At 46.4% G+C, this 20,918-nt stretch overlaps 1 protein-coding gene and 1 non-coding gene across 3 annotated transcripts in view; both read right to left on the bottom strand.

Moving 5' to 3' along the window:
- Window positions 1-20,918, bottom strand: part of SEPT5 (septin 5) — a 99,984-nt gene that overhangs the window by 23,547 nt on the left and 55,519 nt on the right. The window contains exon 1 of one of the 2 annotated variants that reach the window (XM_015416901.1): window positions 12,604-12,723. The exons of the other annotated variant lie outside the window; for it this stretch is intronic. Within the exon in view, the coding sequence (XP_015272387.1) occupies window positions 12,604-12,693 (90 nt within the window). The 5' untranslated portion in view covers window positions 12,694-12,723. Of the gene's footprint in view, window positions 1-12,603; window positions 12,724-20,918 lie in introns of those variants that run through there. 2 annotated transcript variants of the gene reach the window in all.
- Window positions 8,437-8,508, bottom strand: TRNAA-UGC. The gene has a single exon. It is a non-coding gene; the product is annotated as a tRNA-Ala (tRNA).

The raw sequence follows: 20,918 nt of genomic DNA, 5'->3' as shown, positions 1-20,918 counted from the left end.
CAGTCAAACTCAACATATAAAGGCACACACACACCAAAACATGGAATCACTACACTGCACCTTGCTCCAATTACAGGAAGTCTACTCACTGAGATCTATAAAATTATGTGGGGTATGCAGAAGGAACTTTCCCTCCCTTTCCCATAACGGTAGAGAATGAGGCTGTCACCTATTGAAACTGACATGGACAACAGATTCAGAACAGAACCAACCTCCCCCCCCCCTCCAAATGTACTTCACGTAACGCATAATTAACTTGTGGGACTTGCTGCAAGGATGTAGTTGTGGCCAAGAGCTTGGATAGTTTTGAAAGATTAGACAGATTCATGGAGCATAGGTCCATAGACAGGGCAACAAAATGGAACCTCCATAGAACCTCTGAATGCCATGATGCTAGAAGGCAGCAGCAGGGGGAGATTTGGGCCTCTGTGCCCTGCTGTAGGCCTTCTAACGCATTTGGTCAGCTTCTGTGGTAAACAAGGTGCTGTTTTAGGTGGACCATCGCTCTGATCCAGCAGGGCTAGATTAAAGCTTTCCACAACTGGAAATGTGATTATTGCTTTGCTATCAGAAACCAGTCACTACATTCCATAGCCTCCAACTATACCCACTGAATAGGCAGAGGATCTATTCATAGCACGCTGGTCCAATCCTCTCTGCATGCATCCAACACAGTGTCTTTGGTCAGCTGGTGCACGGTTCCAACTGTGGCTACCATAAACTGAAGGGATCTTGTACATGCCCGTAACATGGGCCAAACTCAATCCAGGTCGGTTTTTAGCACACCATCTTGGTAGCATGTTCTTGACCAACTGTCGTGAGCAGGGGCTAGGAAGGTTCACTACTGGCTGCCACCACTCTGCTATGGGTCTTCTTGGAGGGCCCAGAACACCCACCCTACCCATTTTCACAGTACTTTTACAACAGATTTCCCCTTGTACATGACCAAATGAGGCATGCAGACCCAGGCAGAGTAACAAATAGTTTTATTAAGAGATTTAACAACTTTAAATCAATAACAAGTAGGAAAAATGAGCAAAGTAAAGGCAGGTAAATCAGTCAAATAATAAATCCTAACACATCTGTCTACACTGTTCTCGCCTTCCCTATGTACCTGTTCACTAATTCACCCCTTTTTGGATGAGGGATCCCTCTGTCTGCATCAGCTTCCACCAGCCCTGCTCCCTGAGAGAGAACACCCTCCCACTCTGGGTAAGGCCTTTTATCTCCTCCTCCCAGGCACCACCCTCTGTTCACCTGCTTGTTAAGTATGCAACTCAACAACGTTGTAAGTAACAAGTGAATCAGCTTTATTAAGAATGAGAACTTCCAAAGATCACACAACACACACAGACAGTGGACCACAGCTCCTTTTTAAACAATCCCGGGCTGGTGTAACCACGCCCTCACTCAGTTAACGTCCAATCACATTACAGAGATAACAACCAATCCCTTTTGTTCCATCCAGTGCAGTTCTCTTACATTTGATTGGTTACAGTTGTATATTAGCCAATGGGATTGTTCCAGATTAGAATCCTGGCTAAGGTTTCAAGCTTAACATTAGTTTGCTGTGGTGAAGACACAATACGGCTGGTGTAGTTTTCCCTCCAAAATCTCCTGTAGAGAGCCTGGGAAATGTAGGCCCTGATAACTACTCCAAAACGGGCTTCCCTGGAGCCACTAGGCCTCCCCAGAGCCTGTAGGCTGCACCATACTACGCCCATGATCATGACACCAACCAACAGAGTTCCACCAAGACTCTACAGATCTGCTGTGCTCTGTCCTCCAAAGAAAGGAAACCATACAGAGGCTACAATCTGCTTGTCGCATATGCTCTCACCTGCTGAAGTAAGACCTGAGGGTTACTGCAGTGGCACCTGAAAGCTTTTCTTCCATCAGTTCACCAACAGGCTAGCCTGTAGGTTTTATGTACTAGACTAAACATTTCCCCCAGGCTTGTAGGTTTGCCTGTTTCTCTTCCCTCTCCTTTGGTTGGTTTCTCTTCCCTCTCCTTTGTATTGATCAATATTTTATTGTTGCTTATTGGAGTTCACACTTTAGTCTAGCTTTATTTGTGGTTAGCAAAAACTAGCTTTTTAAAAACTGGAATGTGGGTTTTAATGCAGTCTATTGATTCAGTTCCATTTTGTTATTTAGTGTGTGTGTGTGTGCATGCTTTTAATCTTGCACAAAAGCCACCTTCCAAACATAGCTGACAAAATAGCTTATAAATATTTGGAATTAATAAATATCCACAGTTTCTCCACTACCTGAGTGCCAAATGTTAATAGCCAAAGAGAGCTATACCCAAAGTCCTGTTTACCCGCAAATGCTCTAGTTATGCCAGGCAGGACTACGCCAAATTATAAGGAAAACAACTAAAATGTACAGATCTGCAGGACTGGACCAAAGGCCAGAGTGCTCCTCAGAGCCCCCACAATCTTCACACTGTGGAGAAGGGTAAATGTGCACACTCAAAGGGGCCATTCCCCTCAGTGTTTACATTGGCTCCAGAATCAGGCCGGCTACTTCCTGTTGCCCTCAGGGGGACAGGAGATTCATGGGCCTCCTCATGCCAGTGGAATTCTGGCTCCACACAGCAGACACCCTCTGAATGCGCCATTCATAACTCATGATAACTCAAGAGGTCCTGTTGCCAGCTCTGTGCTCTTACTACACAGACACATTTTTCTCCCAGGCCAACTCCATCATCGCTTTAAGAACCGTTTAAAAAAAAACCCAACAGCTTGGAATATCTTCTACGCTTGAACCCATTCAGGTGCCTTCATCCATCACTTCTCTCCTCCTCGATTCCAAAGCGAGGAAGGAGGCGCACATGTAAGGCCTCAGCAAAGAGCCGCCCTTGAGACACTATGCCTTGCTTTCTCAATCGATGCCAAGAGGAAATGGCATTTCATCACGCTCTGGAGCGCAAAGAGCATCGCCTTGAAAGGCTGCCTTTTGCTGACACACACAAACAGCCAGGGTGTGTTGCCTCGCACATAATTCAGCACAGCCAAGGGACTCTGGTAGGCCACCTACACCAATTCAATATTTTCAGCCATTTGGATACACCCATCCTTCTGGCTCCTCTAGTAAATGTGCCAACAGCAGTTCCTAATCAGACACAAGCTGTGGCAGGCATCCACTTGAGCCGCAGCTCTCGTCTTGTGACAAATCCTCCCCACCCACCACCCACCCCCAAATTTCCATTGATAAAGGCCACTAGAGGGAGGGCCAAAAGCAACCAACTGAAAACCCTTTCCTCAAGAAACGTTATTTTTCATCCCAAGATTATGGAAGGAATTTATGGCATTGTACCTCCTGAATTGCTTTAGTCAGAGGGTCTAACAATAAAATTAGGGGGACAGTTCATCGAGGCCAGTGGATTCCCCCCCCCCATCATTACTGTTTTAACTCCCACAAGCAACATTTTTAAATCAAACATTCATTGTCATTTGTATTGCTGGTTCCTACAAGCTGGTTCAGGAAACTATTTTTGGCTGAAAAGCCAAATATTTATTGTAAATAAATAAGGCTTCGAACCTGGAAGCGTAGATCGGCATCGGGAAAAGTTTTACTGTGCATGCTGAAAAAGAATGGGCTGGTGTTCCCTGATACGTGAGTTTATATTCTTTCCGATATCTCGGAAATGTTTGCTGTAATCTAACTCCCTAGAATGCTAAAACCCAGCGACAGTGAATCTTTTTTTCAGATACAGTATGTCTTCTTTTAACAAGGTCAGCCATCTCCATGGCACTGAAAGGCAACACAACCCCTGCTTCTGTGACAGTAGCCTTAAATGTTGTAAGTGCTACAGACTGTGCGCATGTAAATACTACACTGAACACTGATCTCTCTCTTGTTCTTATAGAAAAGTGTGTAAAACCCAGGCCTTGTTCCAGGTTTGGGGGCCCTCAGCAAGATGCTGTCCAGTAGACCTCCCCTCCCCCGCACAGCTACGACCCCAAGACAGAAGACAAGGAAGAGAAAGACAGCCGCTGCTCTTAAGTCAACTGTGGTCCTTTCTGCATTCGCCTGCCACTCCGGATTTTCTCAGCGTTCAAGTCGGGGCAATTTAAGCCCATGGCAAAACAGTATCCAAATAACACAGGGCAACAGCAGGCTGAAACCGGGCTGACCACTGAAGGGAGGTAATGTAATGCAGAATTGGGGGGGGGGGACTGGTTTAAAAAGAAGATTAAATTTGGTTTTAGTGCAGAATTGCTTGGAGGACACCACGGTGAACATGGATTAAAAGGAGGGTACAGAAAGGACCTGTGAATCTTGCACACTGGTAGGGTTGCCAGGTCTGGTCTGGAAAATACCTGGAGACTTTGGGGGTGGAGCCAGGAGAGGGAGGGGTTTGGGGAGGGGAGGGGCCTCACCCTGGTGCAATGCCATCGAGTCCACCCTTCAAAGCAACCATTTTCTTCAGGGGGGCTGATCTCTGTCAGCTGGAGATCAGTTGCAAAAGCGGGAGATCCCCAGGCCCCACCTGGAGGCTGGCAAACTTAACACCTGGGCTGCGGTCACACACACTAAATAGTCCACTTTCAATCCACTTTCAATGCACTGTCCAACTGGATTTTGCCAGTTCACACAGTAAAAATCCAGTTGGAAAGTGCACTGAAAGTGGATTATTTAGCGTGTGTGACCGCAGCCTTGGTCAGACTTATTCAGAAAAAGTGCCAGTAGAGAGTCCCACTTCAATAACAACAACAGCAACAACTTTCATTGGCATATCAGGTGTAAGAAAAACAAACACAAGGAAAATGAAATCCTAATACACATATCTCCTTTTAGAAGCCAGGTACAGAAATTTTGCCACCGTTTCATTAATTACAGCCAGGGGTCGTTTCGTAGAAAAAGAGCTAGGGGAACTCATTAGCATAACTCATTAGCATATGCCACACCCCCTGACATCACCGGAAGTGTGTCATAAGGCCACACACCCCGTCCCCAGCGGTCCCGGCCGCCGCCGGCAGCCTTGCAGCTCCACTGCGAGCCCCATGAGGGTGCGAGGAAGCCCCGCGAAGGCCCTCCCTGGCCCCAGGCAGGCAGGGGTGGGGAGAGGCAGGGAGGAAGCAACTTACCCTCCCTCTTCTCCTGCCTCCTCCTGGCTGAATGAGGGCCGGAAGCGGGGCGGCCGGAAGCAGGGGGCGGGGCTTCGTCATGTGCCCCACCCCCGTACCTCACCCGGGGGAACCGTGATCCCCCCCCCGAAATGACCTCTGATTACAGCACTTTGGGTGGAAGAAAACGTTGTTGTTGTTGCTGTTGAGTCCCAGTTCTTGCAGACATTCTCAGTGGCACTTTTTTTTTGGGGGGGGGAGGTTCCAATTGCTCCTGCCACACAGTAGGAGCCCCTCCTAAGGCCAGTTCTAATAAAAACATGTATTGATTTTTTTAAAGACAGAGATGGGTCAGGTGACAGTCCTAACGACAATCACAGCTAGTCAATTCTTGTCACAGATTTGATTATGGGCTTTGAATCCATGATGGTGAAAGAACCAATTTTGTGTTACTGCCATCAGATTCCTCTTCTCCCACCACCATGCGTTCTTAGAAACAGACCTATAGGAACATTGTACATTTGTGCTCCAGTACAGTATTCATATTTTGGTGTTTGAGTATTTTCCCCTCAGCCTTTTCAGGCACAAAGAAGCAACCAGAAGTATCTTTCTCTTTAAATCTTTAAGGTGCTGCTAGACTCCTGTCCAGTGTTCCCTCTAAGCTGAGTTAGTGTGAGCTAGCTCACCGTTTTTCAGCCTCCAGCTCACACATTTTTGTCTCCGTTCAGGAAGGAGGGCTCCAGAGCAAACTAATTTATGCATTAGCCAAATCACTCGCTCACAGCTTTTATGCCAGTAGCTCACAAAGTAGAATTTTTGCTCACAAGCCTCCACAGCTTAGAGGGAACATTTACCCTCTGGAATTATCTTTCCCAGCAGAAACCATTCCTGCCTCTCCACATTTTCTCTCACATCAATCTTTTCCCCCTCCCCCAGACATCCCCCCAGAGACATGCCATGACAGACTCATGATCCCATGATGCACCCACCCTCCTGATGCCACCTGGTATTTTTGGCCACTGTGCCTGATCCAACATTGGCTTCTCTTATGTTCTTATGTTAACGTGAAACAAAGAGGTATCAAGAAGTCCATTTTTAAAAAAAAGAACACTCAATACCCACCTTTTACCTAATAATGCCATGAATTTGCATATGTATAACACTGTCAATGTTCAAAGTACGTCATATATATCACCACAGTAACCCTCATTACAGTCCTGTGAGGTTGGCCAGTGTCTTAATCACCATACAGTAGGTCGGCCACTGAGGATGAGAGAAAGTGGCTTGCCCAAGGCCACCTAATGAGTTTGTGGCAGAGGCACTAGTTCAACATGCAACCTCCAAAATCACAGCTTACTGTGCATATTCCTAAAGTTTTTCTGAGGCAAAATCCACAATATCCAGGGAAAATGCTTACATGCATCCTGCTTATCTTCAACCAACACCCTTTTCCTTCCCCAGGGAAGCGAAACATCTGCTTAAACTGGAAACCAATGGCTTCAAAGGAATTGGCTGGATTATAACCACTGTGCACACTGAAACATTTCCAGGCATGATTACAAAGACCCTAAATGCCTTGGGGCCCAGATACGATGTTATTTATTTTATTTATTTATTAGCAGGTATGTCTGCATAGCTCACAGATTTCGAGACAAATACAAAGTTTAAGTAAAATCTAAAAACCCCAAGCTAAACAAAATCCTTGGCCAATCTAACTGTAACAAGCGGAGTTCAAATTAATTGATATAGAGACGCTTGAAGCCCACTTCCTCCTGCAGTGTCCAGTCTACCAACTCCAATTCACTTTGCAAGCCCGTACTTCTTCAGCACTTCTATTGGTGCTGGGGCCTCACTTTTGGAAATCCTTCCCTCTTGAAGCGTACCTTCATGTCTTTTAGAAATCAGGACAAAAAGTTTCTTTTTACCCAGGCTTGTAAATGTTTAAATCCACCTTAATACTTAGATACTTCATTTATGCCCTTTCTCCCCAATGGGGACCCAAAACATTTTTCCTCCTTTCCTCCATTTTATCCGAACAACCCTCTGAGGTAGGTTAGGTGAAAAGTATGTGACTAGCCCATAATCACCCGGAAAACCTTCGCAGCAGAGTGGGGATTCAAACCCGGGTCTCCCAGACCCTACCCAACATTCTGACCACTACACTATGCTGGTCCTGTTTTTATGGCCAGCTTCTAGCCTGAAGATTGTTCTATGAATATCATTTTAAGATGTTTAATGTCGTTGTATGCTGTTTTCTCATCTCAGCTTGTTTTTTTTAATTATTGATAGTGCTGCTGCTGTTTTTATATTTTTATTGTATTGTTTATCTGTTCAGAGCAGGTCTCTGGAGAGGCAGAATATAAATTTCCTAAAATTAAAAAATGGATGTTATAACTGATTTGTACACTCATCAAAGGGGCCAGGTGGCTCAGAGGTTAAGACACTGAGCTGCAAACCCGAGTGCTGCATGACGGAGTGAGCACCCATCTCTGGCCCCAGCTCCTGCCAACCTAGCAGTTCGAAAGTAAGAAATTGCAATTAGATAAATAGGTACCACTTCGGTGGCAAGGTAACAGCATTCCGTGTGCCTCAGCATTTAGTCATGCTGGCCACATGACCACGGAAACATCTTCGGACAGCGCTGGCTCTTTGGCTTGCAAACGGAGATGAGCACCGCATCCCGAGAGTTGGATTCGACTAGTTTTCGAGCAAGGGAAACATTTACACTCATCAATGCTGCTCTTCCTCGGAGGAGGAGGAGATTGGATTTATACCCCGCCCTTCACTTGGAGTCTCAGAGCGGCTTACAAACTCCTTTCCCTTCCCCTCCCCACAACAGACACCCTGTGAGGTGGGTGGGGCTGAGAGAACTCTGACACAAACTGCTCTTTTTCAAGGACAGCGGTGCCAGAGCTTGTGACTGACCCAAGGTCACATCAGCAGGTGCAAGTGGAGGAGTGGGGAATCAAACCCGGTTCTCCCAGATTAGAGTCCGCGCACTTTAACCACGACACCAAACTGGCTCTCTTAGGCAATTGAGCATGCCGATAAGCAAACCCCATGGGGTTTCTACCTTCCCATTCTTCCAAGGACCTCCGGGCAGCACAGTTCTCTCCTCCTCCATTTTATGTTCCTTACAACCCTGTGAGGTAGGTTAGGCTGAGGAGGGAAGTAAGTTAGCCTGAAGAGAAAGAAAAAGAACAAGAGAGACTGGCCTAAACTCACCCAGTGAACTCTCATGAAGCTGCCTGATTCTGAATAAGATCCTTGGTCCATCAAGGCCAGTGCCATCTACTCAGGCTGGCAACAACTCTCCTGGGTCTCAGGCCTTTCCCATCACCTGCTACCTGATCCTTTTACCTGGAGAAGCCAGGGATTGAACCTGGGACCTCCTGCATGCAAAGCAGATGCTCTACCACTGAGCCACAGCCCCTCCCATTCACAATGAACATTTATTCCAATGAATGTGAAAATCTTATTCCCATCCCTCCTATAGGATTACTGAGGGTGAGAAGTATTCTGACATTTCTGAACGGGTTCACTGCAACGCATGGGCATGTCTTGAACAGATGGTGTGAATGAGCCATCACAGGTCTAGAAACACAAAACAGATTCCTCAACATCTCCAGTTAAAGGATCTCAGACAGCGTTGCTCGTAAAGAACCTCTGCTGGTCAGAGATGGCAATATTGAAGTAAACAGACTCAGTTTGATTTGATATACATTTTCTAAATGAATAAGTACAAGCAGCTTCACATGTTCAACTCGAAATGAAAACTGTCATCAGACACACCTGGATCCACTCTGCCAGGGAAGCCCGAGGGGTGACCTTGGGCCAGTCACACACACTCAGCCTAACCTACCTCACAGGGTTGTTGTGAGGATAAAATGGAGGGGAGAAGAACAATGTAGGCCACTTTAGGTCCCCAGTGGGGGGAAAGGCGAGTATAAATGAATAAATAAATAATCTTCTGTATTTCCCAACACTCTTTACACTACATCCATAGTTACTAATATTTCTAAGCTAGGACTGACACATGACACATGAAACATTCGCTCAAGCTTGGGTATTTTTGCATTTATTCCATCCCCCCATCTAAAACCCACAATCATACCCTTTTCTTTGTGGAACAAATTTTGGGTCCAGTGGCACCTTTAAGACCAACAAAGTTTTATTCAAGGTATCAGCTTTTATGTGCATGCACACTTTATTCAAGGTATCAGCTTTTATGTGCATGTACACTTCTTCGGATACAGATACCTTGAATAAAACTTGGTTGGTCTTAAAAGTGCTACTGGACTCAAACTTTGTTCTTCTGCTTCAGACAAACATGGATACCCACCTGAATGTACCTTTTCTTCGTGTAGCATGTATACTAGGTTGTGAGCTGTCTAGCCCTGGCAGAAGTCACCATTTTTACCATTATCTGAAGTGCTCAGTATTATACCATTTGGGAACAATCCAGCCAAGTTGAGAATGCTTAAACCCCACTGATTTCAACAGGAGAGTGAAAGCCTGTGTTTAACTCTACCAGGCCATGGTCAGACATGCCTTTAGATCCGACTCAGCTGTGAATGCCTGACGGATCTAAAGGGCACATCTGGGAAAGGCCCTGCAGCCGTCAGCACCCCATGCTCCCCTACCATGGAAGTGGAGTTAAAAGACACTGGGGAAATTCCGGTCCTAATGCTTTAGATAAACTGGATTTAAAAGAAATAGATCCTGCCTTACAAAAATTAATGATTTCAAGCTAGACCTGTAATACACACACACACACACACAAACACTTAATCTGCATCATAGATTCAAGTTGTATAGAATTCAACTATTCCAAAATCAGAATGACATTCTTTTTAAAGCACAAAATAAAACCACCATGGTAGTATCCATCCATTCCAATCTTCCTATCATATCAGTATCCCCAATACACGTATTCTCAACCTTTCTGTGAAGGTAGAAGATTCCACAATGGGTATGATACAGTAGCTACGACACTTCCAATGCATCCTATGCAGAGTTACTCTAATTCCGCTGATTTCACTAGACTTCAGTTGGAGCAATGCTGCATAGGACTGAACCACAAACTACTCTTCAGGATGTTCAAATCTTTGCCAGCCATGAACCCACTGGGTGAGAGTTGCCAACTACAGCTTGGGAAATTCCTGGAGATTTGGGGGTGGAGCCTGGAGAAGGAAGAGTCTTGAGAAGGGAGGGAGATCAGCAGGGATGTGACATCACAGACTCCACCCTCCAAAGCCATCATTTCGTCAAGGAGAACTGATCTGTAGGAGCGAGCGACTCGGCATACCTGGCCATCCACCAAAGTGTGTACACGTGTCATCTCCTTGAATGAGATGCCTCTCTTTGCTTTAACCTGGGAGCTGCCCTCTGACTTCTCTCCCTTTGTCCTCCCTCTCCTCCTTTACATGGCCTTCCATGGAGACACATGTCTCTGCAGGTCTCTCCTGTAGAGGCAACGCCTTCATACTCCCACACACATGATGCCAGACAAGTTTGCAGCTTGTGATAGGGAAAGCACTCGATTAGGCTTCTCTCTCTGACTGCTTGTGAATGTGAACTGGATCTACTTGAATAAATGCAAGTTTACCTTTTTTCGCAATATTCTTCTCGGGAGATTTCTTTACTGCACTCAGTATCACACTCCTACGACTGGGCAGACTCTGCTCTATTAACCAAATATTCCAATACGATCTCTATATAGTCTAGAGCTCAGTTGTAGTTCCAGGCAGTGTTCCCTCTAAGGTGAGTTAGTGTGAGCTAGCTCACAGCTTTTTAGCCCCCGGCTCACACATTTTTGGCTTTGCTCAGTGAGGATGGCTCCAGAGCAAACTCATTTATGCAACAGCCAAATCGCTCGCTCGCAACTTTAATGCCAGTTGCTCACAAAGTAGAATTTTTGCTCACAAGACTCCACAGAGGGAGCACTGATTCCAGGAAGTTGGCAACCCTGCCTCAGATGGCCGTCTCTCACACCCTCCTCATCTGCAACTCAAGGTTAACGACACAGTGACCTTCCTTGCAGGTTTGTTGTAGGGATTAGGACAATATAAGTATGGGAAATGATTCGAACACTTGAAAACGTATTACTACTTATCTGGTCCTTTTACTCCATTATTACACAGGCTGTGTATTTCAGAAACTCCTCCTCAGCCCGATTCTCCCCTCCACAAATAAACCACCTTGTTTCTAGCTCCCCATCTCTGTTCTTAACCTTGCCTGATGGCAACGGATAGCTGCCTACCATGAATCTCAGCTCCTGCCAACCTAGCAGTTCGAAAGCAAGAAATTGCAAGTAGATAAATAGGTACCACTTCGGTGGGAAGGTAACAGCGTTCCGTGCGCCTTGGTGTTTAAGTCATGCCGGCCACATGACCACGGAAACGTCTTCGGACAGCGCTGGCTCTTCGGCTTTGAAATGTGAGATATTAATGGCTTAGGAAGGGTAGACTGCAGGGTTCATCTCTTGCTGTGGTACTGCCAATCAGTGCTTGAATTAATGAGGATCAGAGGGCCTTTACTCCCACCCACAGCAACACATTTGGTTCTTCCTTTCTTTCAAAACCTTCGGAAAGCAAGTGACGACATAACAGAACGCCCTCACTCAACGCACAATACAAATCCCAGCCCCCTGCCATCTGTCTTAACCACCCATCAGCTCTGGACCCTGCTCCAACGCGATCTCCTGCCGGCCCCAACAGTATCTTAAAGCAAAGATGGACCAAATACACTGTCGACTTCACACCCAGTTCCATGTGTGTGGCAAAAAAGGGAGAGAGCGATCGAACGCATCTCACTTCCTCATTCTGCACTCTTCTCCAGGAGAACACAACTGCTATATTTAAATCGTATGGAACAACATGAATAAATCCACCCATCAGAGCAGGGGAGGAGACTGCAATGGTATCAGAAACATACATCTGCAGCCCCCGACACAGACACACACACCCCGCAGAAATACACACTCACCATTCGCACATGTCCTGCATTCAGCCGCACTATGCAGCCAGACATGAAACAGGTCACCGGTCAGGATTCTCTCCCTCCCGCCAGACCAGCAGGAAATGAGGGGGAAGAACATCGAGAGTCCCCCAGGGTGGCAAGCGAAAGAGACCCCTGTCAAAAATTTCACCCACAGCAGGCCCCCCGCCAAGCACATTCATTAAATAAGTGCTTCCACCCCCACACACCCATGCCTCTGTTAACCCACCCAAATGTAAGCGGCAGGGAAGCCACTGCAAGCAACCAGGACACTGAAAGACAGCAGGATTTCATCGCTCGCCTTTTTATAAACCATCACCGCCTCTGGGGCTCCACAGCTGCTGCTGCTGCTGCTGCTTCCCCCAGCCCCGTCCCCTCAGCCCTTTCCCCTTACCGGCTTCTTCCTGGTACTCTGCCGGCTAGGAATCTCTTCTCGGGCTGAATGCTTCTCCTCGGGCACCATTCTCCGTCACTCCCCTCCCCACCCCGGTCCTCCCGCTCTCCGCCGTGGATATGGCTATAAATATACCTTCAGCTTCACCGAGTGGCTTCTCTGGAGCTGAGTCCTGGGAGAAAGCAGCCGCTCGACTAATCGTTCCTGAATAATGATTGAATCCATAATAACCAACGGGCAGGCAAGACCGGCAGTCACCACCGGCCAAAAAAAGAGAAAGCCCAACCCATGCCTTCCCTTCCCAGCCTCCACGAAATCTATCAGGCGGCCACCCCCGCCCACATGGAAGGGGGGGGAGAGAGAGAGCGAGAGCCCGGGCCCTTCAGCAAGGCCAAGAGCGCCGACGACAGCCAGCTGGCGAGAATTTCCTGTGCTTCTCTCACAGCCTTCCTCGCTGAGGGTGGAGCAGGCGGAAAAATGAGGGCTACAAAGACAACTGCAGCCGAAGAGACGTTTCACACGTGACGTGCCTTTCTGACATGTCTGTGTGGGGCACAGGTTAGGTTTAGGTTGACCTGGGTTTAAATTCTGAGCAACTCTAGGTCAGAGTCTTGTTTGTTTCTAATAAACACACACACACACACACACATGTATATATATTTTAAGAATCCCAGACTTCTCTAAGAAGCTCAGCTCAGGCTGGTTGATATGTTTCTCCTCTCCCCCATTTTATCCTCAGGACACACTGCTGTGAGGTAAACTGAGAAAGTTTGCCAGGCCCAAAGCCACCAGTCAGTTTGATGGGGATGTGAACCTGGGTCTCCACAGGTCCAGCATCCTGAACATGTGGCCACACAACCTAAACTCATCAGCCAAAAACTACCTCACGAGGTTGTTGTGTGGGGGGGAAAGTGGTAGTCCTACTATGTATACTGTCCTGGGGTCCTTGGAGGAAGTGCTGGATGCAAATTTAGTTATATAAAAAAAATCCCTGTGGAGGAAAAAACAGGATAGAAATGCAGTAAGTAAAGCAAATAATTTTGCTGAGAAAATCTGGATTTCAAATCTTACATGGTAATAGGGTGGCCAGATTACCCTGGAAGGTCATAGGGTGGAGCTTGGTGATGTCATATTGTATAGCAGCACTAATGCTAGTACTTCCAAACAGAGTTGCCAGCTCCAGGTTGGGAAATACCTGGAGATTTGGGGGTGGAGCCTGAGGAGGGCGGGGTTTGAGGGAAGGAAGGGACTTCAGTTGGATGTAATGTCATAGAATCCACCTTCCAAAGCAGCCATTTTCTCCAGGGGAACTGATCTTGGTCACCTGGGGATCGGTTGTAGTCCCAGGAGATCTCCAGCCACTATCTGGAGGTTGGCCACCGTACTTCATAGTATCTGGAATTCTATGTACTAATAAGTGGCTTTAAAGATATGGATGATTCCCCAAACTCTTCCTGAGCCTAACAAATGTGCAAAGGGGAGGGGAACCCCAATGTCATGTGTAATTAGGGTCGTAGAGTGGAAACAAGGGTGTCCTTCCTCCCACAACTCTCTTCACAATCTTCCTCGACTATTGCAGCAGATGTCTTCAAGGTTATTCTCTAGTAGTCATTCATAAAACGGAGCCACAGTTTTACTGTTCAATGCCGGCATTTGATGTTTGTATGGTTTGCCAAGGTCCAATTGCTGGCATACAACAGAAGTCAACAGTGCCTAAGTAAAGACCTGCAATGGAGTTTAGACTGCACTCATTTAACCCAACCAGATGAGCTTTGTTGTCAAATTTAAAGTCCAACGTACAAACTGCAAATTTGAAAGTCAAAATTCAAAACAAAAACCCACATTTTGAGATGTATTTTTTAACAAAAAGAAATTATCCCATACTCTCAAATAAAAGTTTCCACAGTGGCTTACAGTCCTGAACTAACATCAAAAACATGATAACAATCTTAACCTATGATAAAATAATTAATAAAAATGACAAGAAGAAGCACTAAGGCAGGGGTGTCAAAGATAAGGCCCAGGGGCCGGAACTGGCCCATCCAGGGCTCTTATGCGGCCTGCAAGCAACTAATGCAAGAGAGGGAGCAGGAGACTGCTCTGGGGGAATGGGCAGAGCCAGGGCTATTTTGGGGCAGGAACACACAGGAACGGAGTTCCAGCTGGCTTCAGAGTTGGCCACACCCACTATAGCCAAAACATCTGCATGCGTGGCTACAGAGGGAAACCCTGGAGAGCAAAAAAAAAAACCCGGCGACTCCAAGGCAGGCGGGCCAGGGGGCCCCTGGAAGGATCAGGGAGGCATTTAAATGTCTCCCCATGCCTTCCCCGGCCTGTCTAAGGGCCGGCTTGCCTGGCCTCCCCGCAGCCGCGGGGCACCCAGGCAAACCAAGGGAAGGCATAGGGGTGTGGCCCAATATTCTAATGAATTTCTGCTGTTGGGTGTGGCTTATTATGCTAATGAGTTCCTGCTGGGGTTTTTTCTACGAAAAAAGCCCTGGGTGGAGCCACTCTAACTGTGGCTTCAGCATGGTAGAACAGCCTCGTCTGCAGCAGTTAGGCAGCGTGGGAGCATCTGCCCAGTGCTGCACTGCTGGCTCTCCAGTCCGCCCATGTGGGTTTTCCTTTATACCCCCCTCCCAGCCCATGGGAACTTGCAGTGAGGATACAGCAACTCGGAGCTTACCAGCTGCTACTCTTTATACAGTTTATATCTCTGCTACCTGGCATTACCTTTTATGGCACACATGGCCCGGGTCCATCAAAGCAACATTTATGTCAGATCTGGCCCTCAAAACAAATGAGTTCGACACCCCTGCAGTAAGGCATTAATAAATAATAAAACAGCAAAACCACTACTCAGGATTAAAATATTTCTGTAAAAATGTCTGCAGCAGTCACGGCAGTAAAAACATGACAAAACAGCAAAAGGCATTATAATACTAACAGTTTTAAAACGCTGAAAAGTGGAACAGAGAAAGTGTTAAAATTAAACACTACCAAATTTCAAAATATTGCAAAATTTTCTTGCAATAGTACCTACATTGCAAGTAGCTTTTGTTTTCTGTAGTGGACAGTTGTGGATTCGCATCCAGACAGCTAACATTGTAAAACATGCATCAAAGCATCCCAAGGTTCGACTAGAGCAGGGGTATCGAACTCATTTGTTATGAGGGCTGGATCTGACATAAATGAGACCTTGTTGGGCCGGGCCATGTGTGTCATAAAATGTAATGCCAGGTAGCAGAGATATAAACTTTATAAAGGACACAAATACAAAGGTGTTTTTTACTTAAAATAAAAACATGCTTAAAACATCAGCATTCTTACAATATTTTGTTTATTTAACAGTGTCTGATAACTGACATCTCTTGCTCTTAATTATTGCATCAAAATGTCTGTGCTGTTGCAATCTTGAGTATGCTGTTCATGTGTATTTCTAAGCTGCAAACCTACGATGATGCAGCAGCAGTAGAACTGTAAGAAGAAGCAGAAGACAGCCAGTTCCACTGCGGGCCTGATAGAAGTCCTCCGGGGGCCTGATCCGGCCCCCGGGCCGCATGTTCGACACCCATGAACTAGTCTCAAGCCCACCTCCTTAACATTCTAGGTCAGCAATCTCAATGTAGTGCTTGTAGGCAACGTGGTGCCCCATCAATGTGTTTGCTGGAGTCTGCTTGTTGTGCCTTGGGAAGAAACTCCCAAGGGTCTTGAATGGAACAGAAGGAAAAAACCCAAGGGAATTTCAGGTCACTCCCTACCAGCTGCAAAGCACCAGGTTCACTCTGGCTGGTGGACCTCCTGATGGCACCTGGCTTTTGGCCACTGTGACATAGAGTGTTGGACTGGATGGGCCATTGGCCTGATCCAAAGTGGCTTCTCTTATGTTCTTATGCAGGCACATTACAGCTGTCTCCCATCAGCAGGGCTGCTGCCCTCCAGGTGGTGGCTGGAGATCTCCTGGGATTACAACTGATCTCTAGACAACAGAGATCAGTTCGCCTGGATAAAATGGCTGCTTTGGAAGGTAGACTGTATGGCATCATTCCCCATCGAAGTCCCTCCCCAGGCTCCACCCCCAGAACCCCCAGGTATTTCCCAGCCTGGAGGTGGATACCACCATTAGCTTGGCCATCCTTTCCCTTCCCGAAAGCCAGTTCCCTCCCCCAGTAGCACTCATTCCGTGACTAGCCCTGCCCCAACGGCAGCCATTTTCTGGTGGCAACTTCCACACTTTCTCAAAATTCTAAAAGTGTCTGCAGGCTCAACCGGTTCAGGAGACCCTATTCTAAACCATTCTTGGTTGTCGCTGCCTTCAGAACCTGGTCACCAACTCCTCTGGTTCATTTCCCACATTTTCTCCTGTCTCAGATTCACCCCTGTTCACTGACGAGTAAGAGCAAGGCAACAGGTCTGAAAACAGTAAAAACAGGCCCCATGTTGGACTGCACTTGTGAGCACACGGGGAGGGGGGACTTCGGCCTTCACTCCGGCACTATTTTCCTGAGGTTTTATTTATTTATTTGTTAGACTTTTATCCCGCCCACCCGCCGAAGCGGCTCAGGGTGGCTTACAATAGTTAAAAAACAATATACAATTGATAAAATAGCAAGTCAAAACAATACAATCGGTAAAATCTCAAAATATTGTCCCTCTGTGGGGCTCCACGTGTATTGACTGCAGCATGTGCCACTCTGTAGCAGGGAAACAGCCCCTCAGTGGTTTCAGCTCGGGAAAATAGTATGGGAGGGAAGGCTGAAGTCCACCCCTCCCCACCATGCCACACTCATGAGCCGAACCCAGCCTTGCAGCACCTGGGAATGTTAGTGCCCTGATGTTCTATCACAATTGTTGTATAGTTGAACGACCGCCACCCCACGTCCAGAAAGGAAAAAAGAGTTTTGATCTCACAGCATTGGATATTTGAACGAGTTTGTAGTGTTAGGACATATCCTAAGTGTTATGAAGCTTAAATCTCACTTTAAAGAAAGTAGAAAGATCGAAATGTATGAACTCAGCGCAACATCTAGGTAAAGCATAAGAGTAAGGATATACTGGGATTCTATTTAAAGTGAATAATGCAAAAAGCATTGCATGACACTTTCCCCTCACGCCTAAATTTTGATAGGCAGCAGATTTTTCACAAGGGGAAAGAAAAGTGAATCATCAACGGATTTATAAGAGAAAAATTACCAGAACAGCACCAAAATCAGATCAGTTCTCGAAGCACAACAAAATAGGTAGTCAACCTTGAAATCAAGTTTTACTCAGAATTAGAGACTTGCCAGAATACTTTCTACCGAAAAGTAGAACGGATCTACAGTTCCAAGAGGAACAGGAATAAAGAACCGTCAGGCTACTTAGGAAGTCAGAAGGGATATATACTTGCAAAGCAGGCTAAGATTGGAGCCGCCAAGAGCACTGGGTCTCCGCTTTTAACCCGTGAAAGATTTCCATTAGGTCATAGATCAAAAGGGCTCAGACAGCTGTTTAATGCTTTCATAATGCTTCTGTCAGGTAAATCTACTTTGGACGCACTCCTGTGCCTCTGTGGTTTCATTTGGCTGATCAGCAACCTGGCATAATGGTAGGCAGCCTTGAAGCTGAGACAGCCCGTATCATCAATTCTCATCCGAACTATAAATTTACTTTCATGACATCTTCAGTTTTACAAATCCCTCCCAATCCTGCTACACCAAAGCCTCAAGAGGCATTGGGGGAAAGCGGTCCACTTCAGAGACTAACGAATATCTATAATTGACAGTATAGCAAGAAATGAGTTGCTTATAAAGCAAAATCTGTAAACATAACAAGACCTGTTTTAAAGAGAGAGAAACAGAAGGAATTCACCAATATTCAAAGTTCAGAGCATAGGTCTACCTTCCCCCAGGGCCGGCTCACTCACTAGGCGAACTAGGCGATCGCCTAGAGCGAGCTGGCCCTTAGGGACGCCAAAATGCACCCGGTCCCATACTCTGGGAGTTTCTTGATTATTTGTGTTTTTCATTCTTCCTAAAATGCATTTATTTTTGAAAAATGGTGGGCGCACAGGGGGGGGCACCAGAAGGGATCCTCGTCTAGGGTGCAAAATAAGCTGGGGCCGGCCCTGTCTTCCCCAGTAGTGCCTGCTCTGATTGTCACCTTGCCCTCCGAAGGATCAGAAAGAGGAGTATCTGTCCCCAAACGTGCTAAAATAAGTGAACACCACAGGAGATGCCAGGGACATTGTACATGCAAAGCATGTATATTCCATCACCATCTCTTTTTAACATGAAGCTAACCTCGGAACCAAACGAAACATGCCACCACGAGTTCTCCTTCAACATTTCGAAGCTGTTTTTAAATGCTGCAGGAGCTTAACCAGGGTGTAGAGCCCCTCCCTGGACCTTTTCAAGTGCCAAAGCAGCCCACCCCCCAGCTCTTTTGGTGCTTGAAAAGGTACGGGTAAGGGGGAAACAGCAGTGTGCCACAGGACCAATAAGGATTGGGCCCTCACAATATTTTAAAATGGCTCTTAAGGTAAAGACTTCACTAAAATGTTTGGGTGTTCATTAAGGAATAACGACACATAAAATGGCGGGGATCAAGGCTGTACCTGCTGGCTGCCCATGCACGCCCCACCTCCATGCATTCAAGAGTTCCAAGTCCACGGAGCCAATGAGTGTGGCATAGATTACTGTGGTGCAATCCTAGACCCATCATTTTCTAGATATATGTTCATAGGTAAGGGTGTATGTATATAGGTAAGCACCTGTGTGGTGGCAGTGGTGGAAAGAGCCATCAAGTCACACAGGCCAGGTGACCCCATAGGGTTTTTAAGGCAAGAGCCATTCAGAGGTGGTTTGCCATTGCCTGCCTCTGAGTCATGACCCTGGTATTCCTTGCCAGGTACACTGGCTCCCAGTGGAATACCAAGTCAGGTTCAAGTTTTTGGTATTGACCTTCAAGGCTTGAGCAGTCTGGGACCTGCATATCTTTGTGACCGCCTCCTCTGGTATGCCCCCGGGAGAGCATTATGCTCTGCGGAGAACAATCTACTGTGATCCTTGGCCCCAAAGACTGTCCTCAGCCCTGGCTTCGACGTGGTGGAAATCTTTGCCAAATACCACCAGGGCCCAGTGGGACTTAACGCAATTCCGCAGGGCCTGTAAGGTAGAGATGTTCCACCAAGTCTTTGGTTGAGGACAGCAACAGTTTCCACCATGGCTGGCCCCCTCCTCTTCCTCTTCCTCTTCCTCTCCGTCGCTTTGCTTTGGCCCCCTCCTTGCCCAGCCCATGAGACGGCAACACAGTCCGGAGTGGGTTCAGGAAGAAAATTACAGATGTCATCTGAAATTGTTGATTGTTGTTTTTATTGAGTTTAACATTGTTTTTAACTTTGTTGCACATCGCCCAGAGCCCTGTGTATACAAGGACTAGGCAATTTATAGATCCAAAATATAAATAAATAAATAAATTCAGATGCTAGCCAGGGCCAACCCTGCTTAGCTTCCAAGAGCTGATGAGATCAGCCTAGTCTGCGTTATTCAGGTCAGGGCATCTGTACATTTCCTGAAAAAAGGCCCTTGAATGCTTGACTGTTGAAGGCAGGACTAATAGGTGAAACCATGATCAGTTTCTTTCACAAGTTCATTGATGCTCCAAGTGCTTGAACAAAGCTACTGTCAATGTCCATAAATATACTTACTCTATAATGGTTTCACCGCAAGCAGGCAGAAAAGAAAGGTGAACCACAAATACGTGCCAAACAAGAATCTATGAATACAGATGACTTGTTCAACAATCTCCACAAGTGTCTTCATAATGGGGAGTTCTACATTTCAATACTATTGGGAAAAGACCACCACAGGGATATGAAGAACAGAAAGTCAGAACACCAGCAAGTTTTGAACACATGAACACATGAAGCTGTGTTCTTAATCACAATCTTGGTCCATCAAAGTAAATATTGTCTCTACTCAGACTGGCAGCAGCTCTCCAGGGCCTCGGGCAGAGATCTTTCCCATCACCTACTGCCAGATCTTTTACCTGGAGATGCCGAGGATTGAACCTGGGACCTTCTGCATTTCAAGCTGAGCTAGTGTTGTCTTGGCTGACAATGTATCAGGGCAGCAAAAATCTAAAAATAGATATTTTAATAGAAGTACAGCAGAAGTAGGAAAGAGGGAAGCTGGGAGATGTGCCAAGAGCTAGCAACTTCCTTTTGCATGACAGCTGTTGCATCGCATAAAAATCACCCTCTCCTGATTCACAGCATCTAACAGTATGTTTGAATTGCAGTTTTGTTTTACTCCTTGAGTTGGTCTGAAATCACTGGAAGCTAAAATTTACTGAACTACAAGATGCTGGCGGCTGCCTTTGGGGACGATCTAAGCTCCAGCATCTTCTGAACTAAGTCAACAGATAGATCAATTAACTAGGTTATGCATAGATTGGTTTCTCCCCCCCCC

This window comes from Gekko japonicus, unplaced genomic scaffold (assembly GCF_001447785.1).
Source record: "Gekko japonicus isolate JY-2015 unplaced genomic scaffold, Gekko_japonicus_V1.1 scaffold316, whole genome shotgun sequence".
Taxonomy (NCBI): Eukaryota; Metazoa; Chordata; class Lepidosauria; order Squamata; family Gekkonidae; genus Gekko; species Gekko japonicus.
This window is presented reverse-complemented; position numbering and strand designations above follow the sequence as displayed.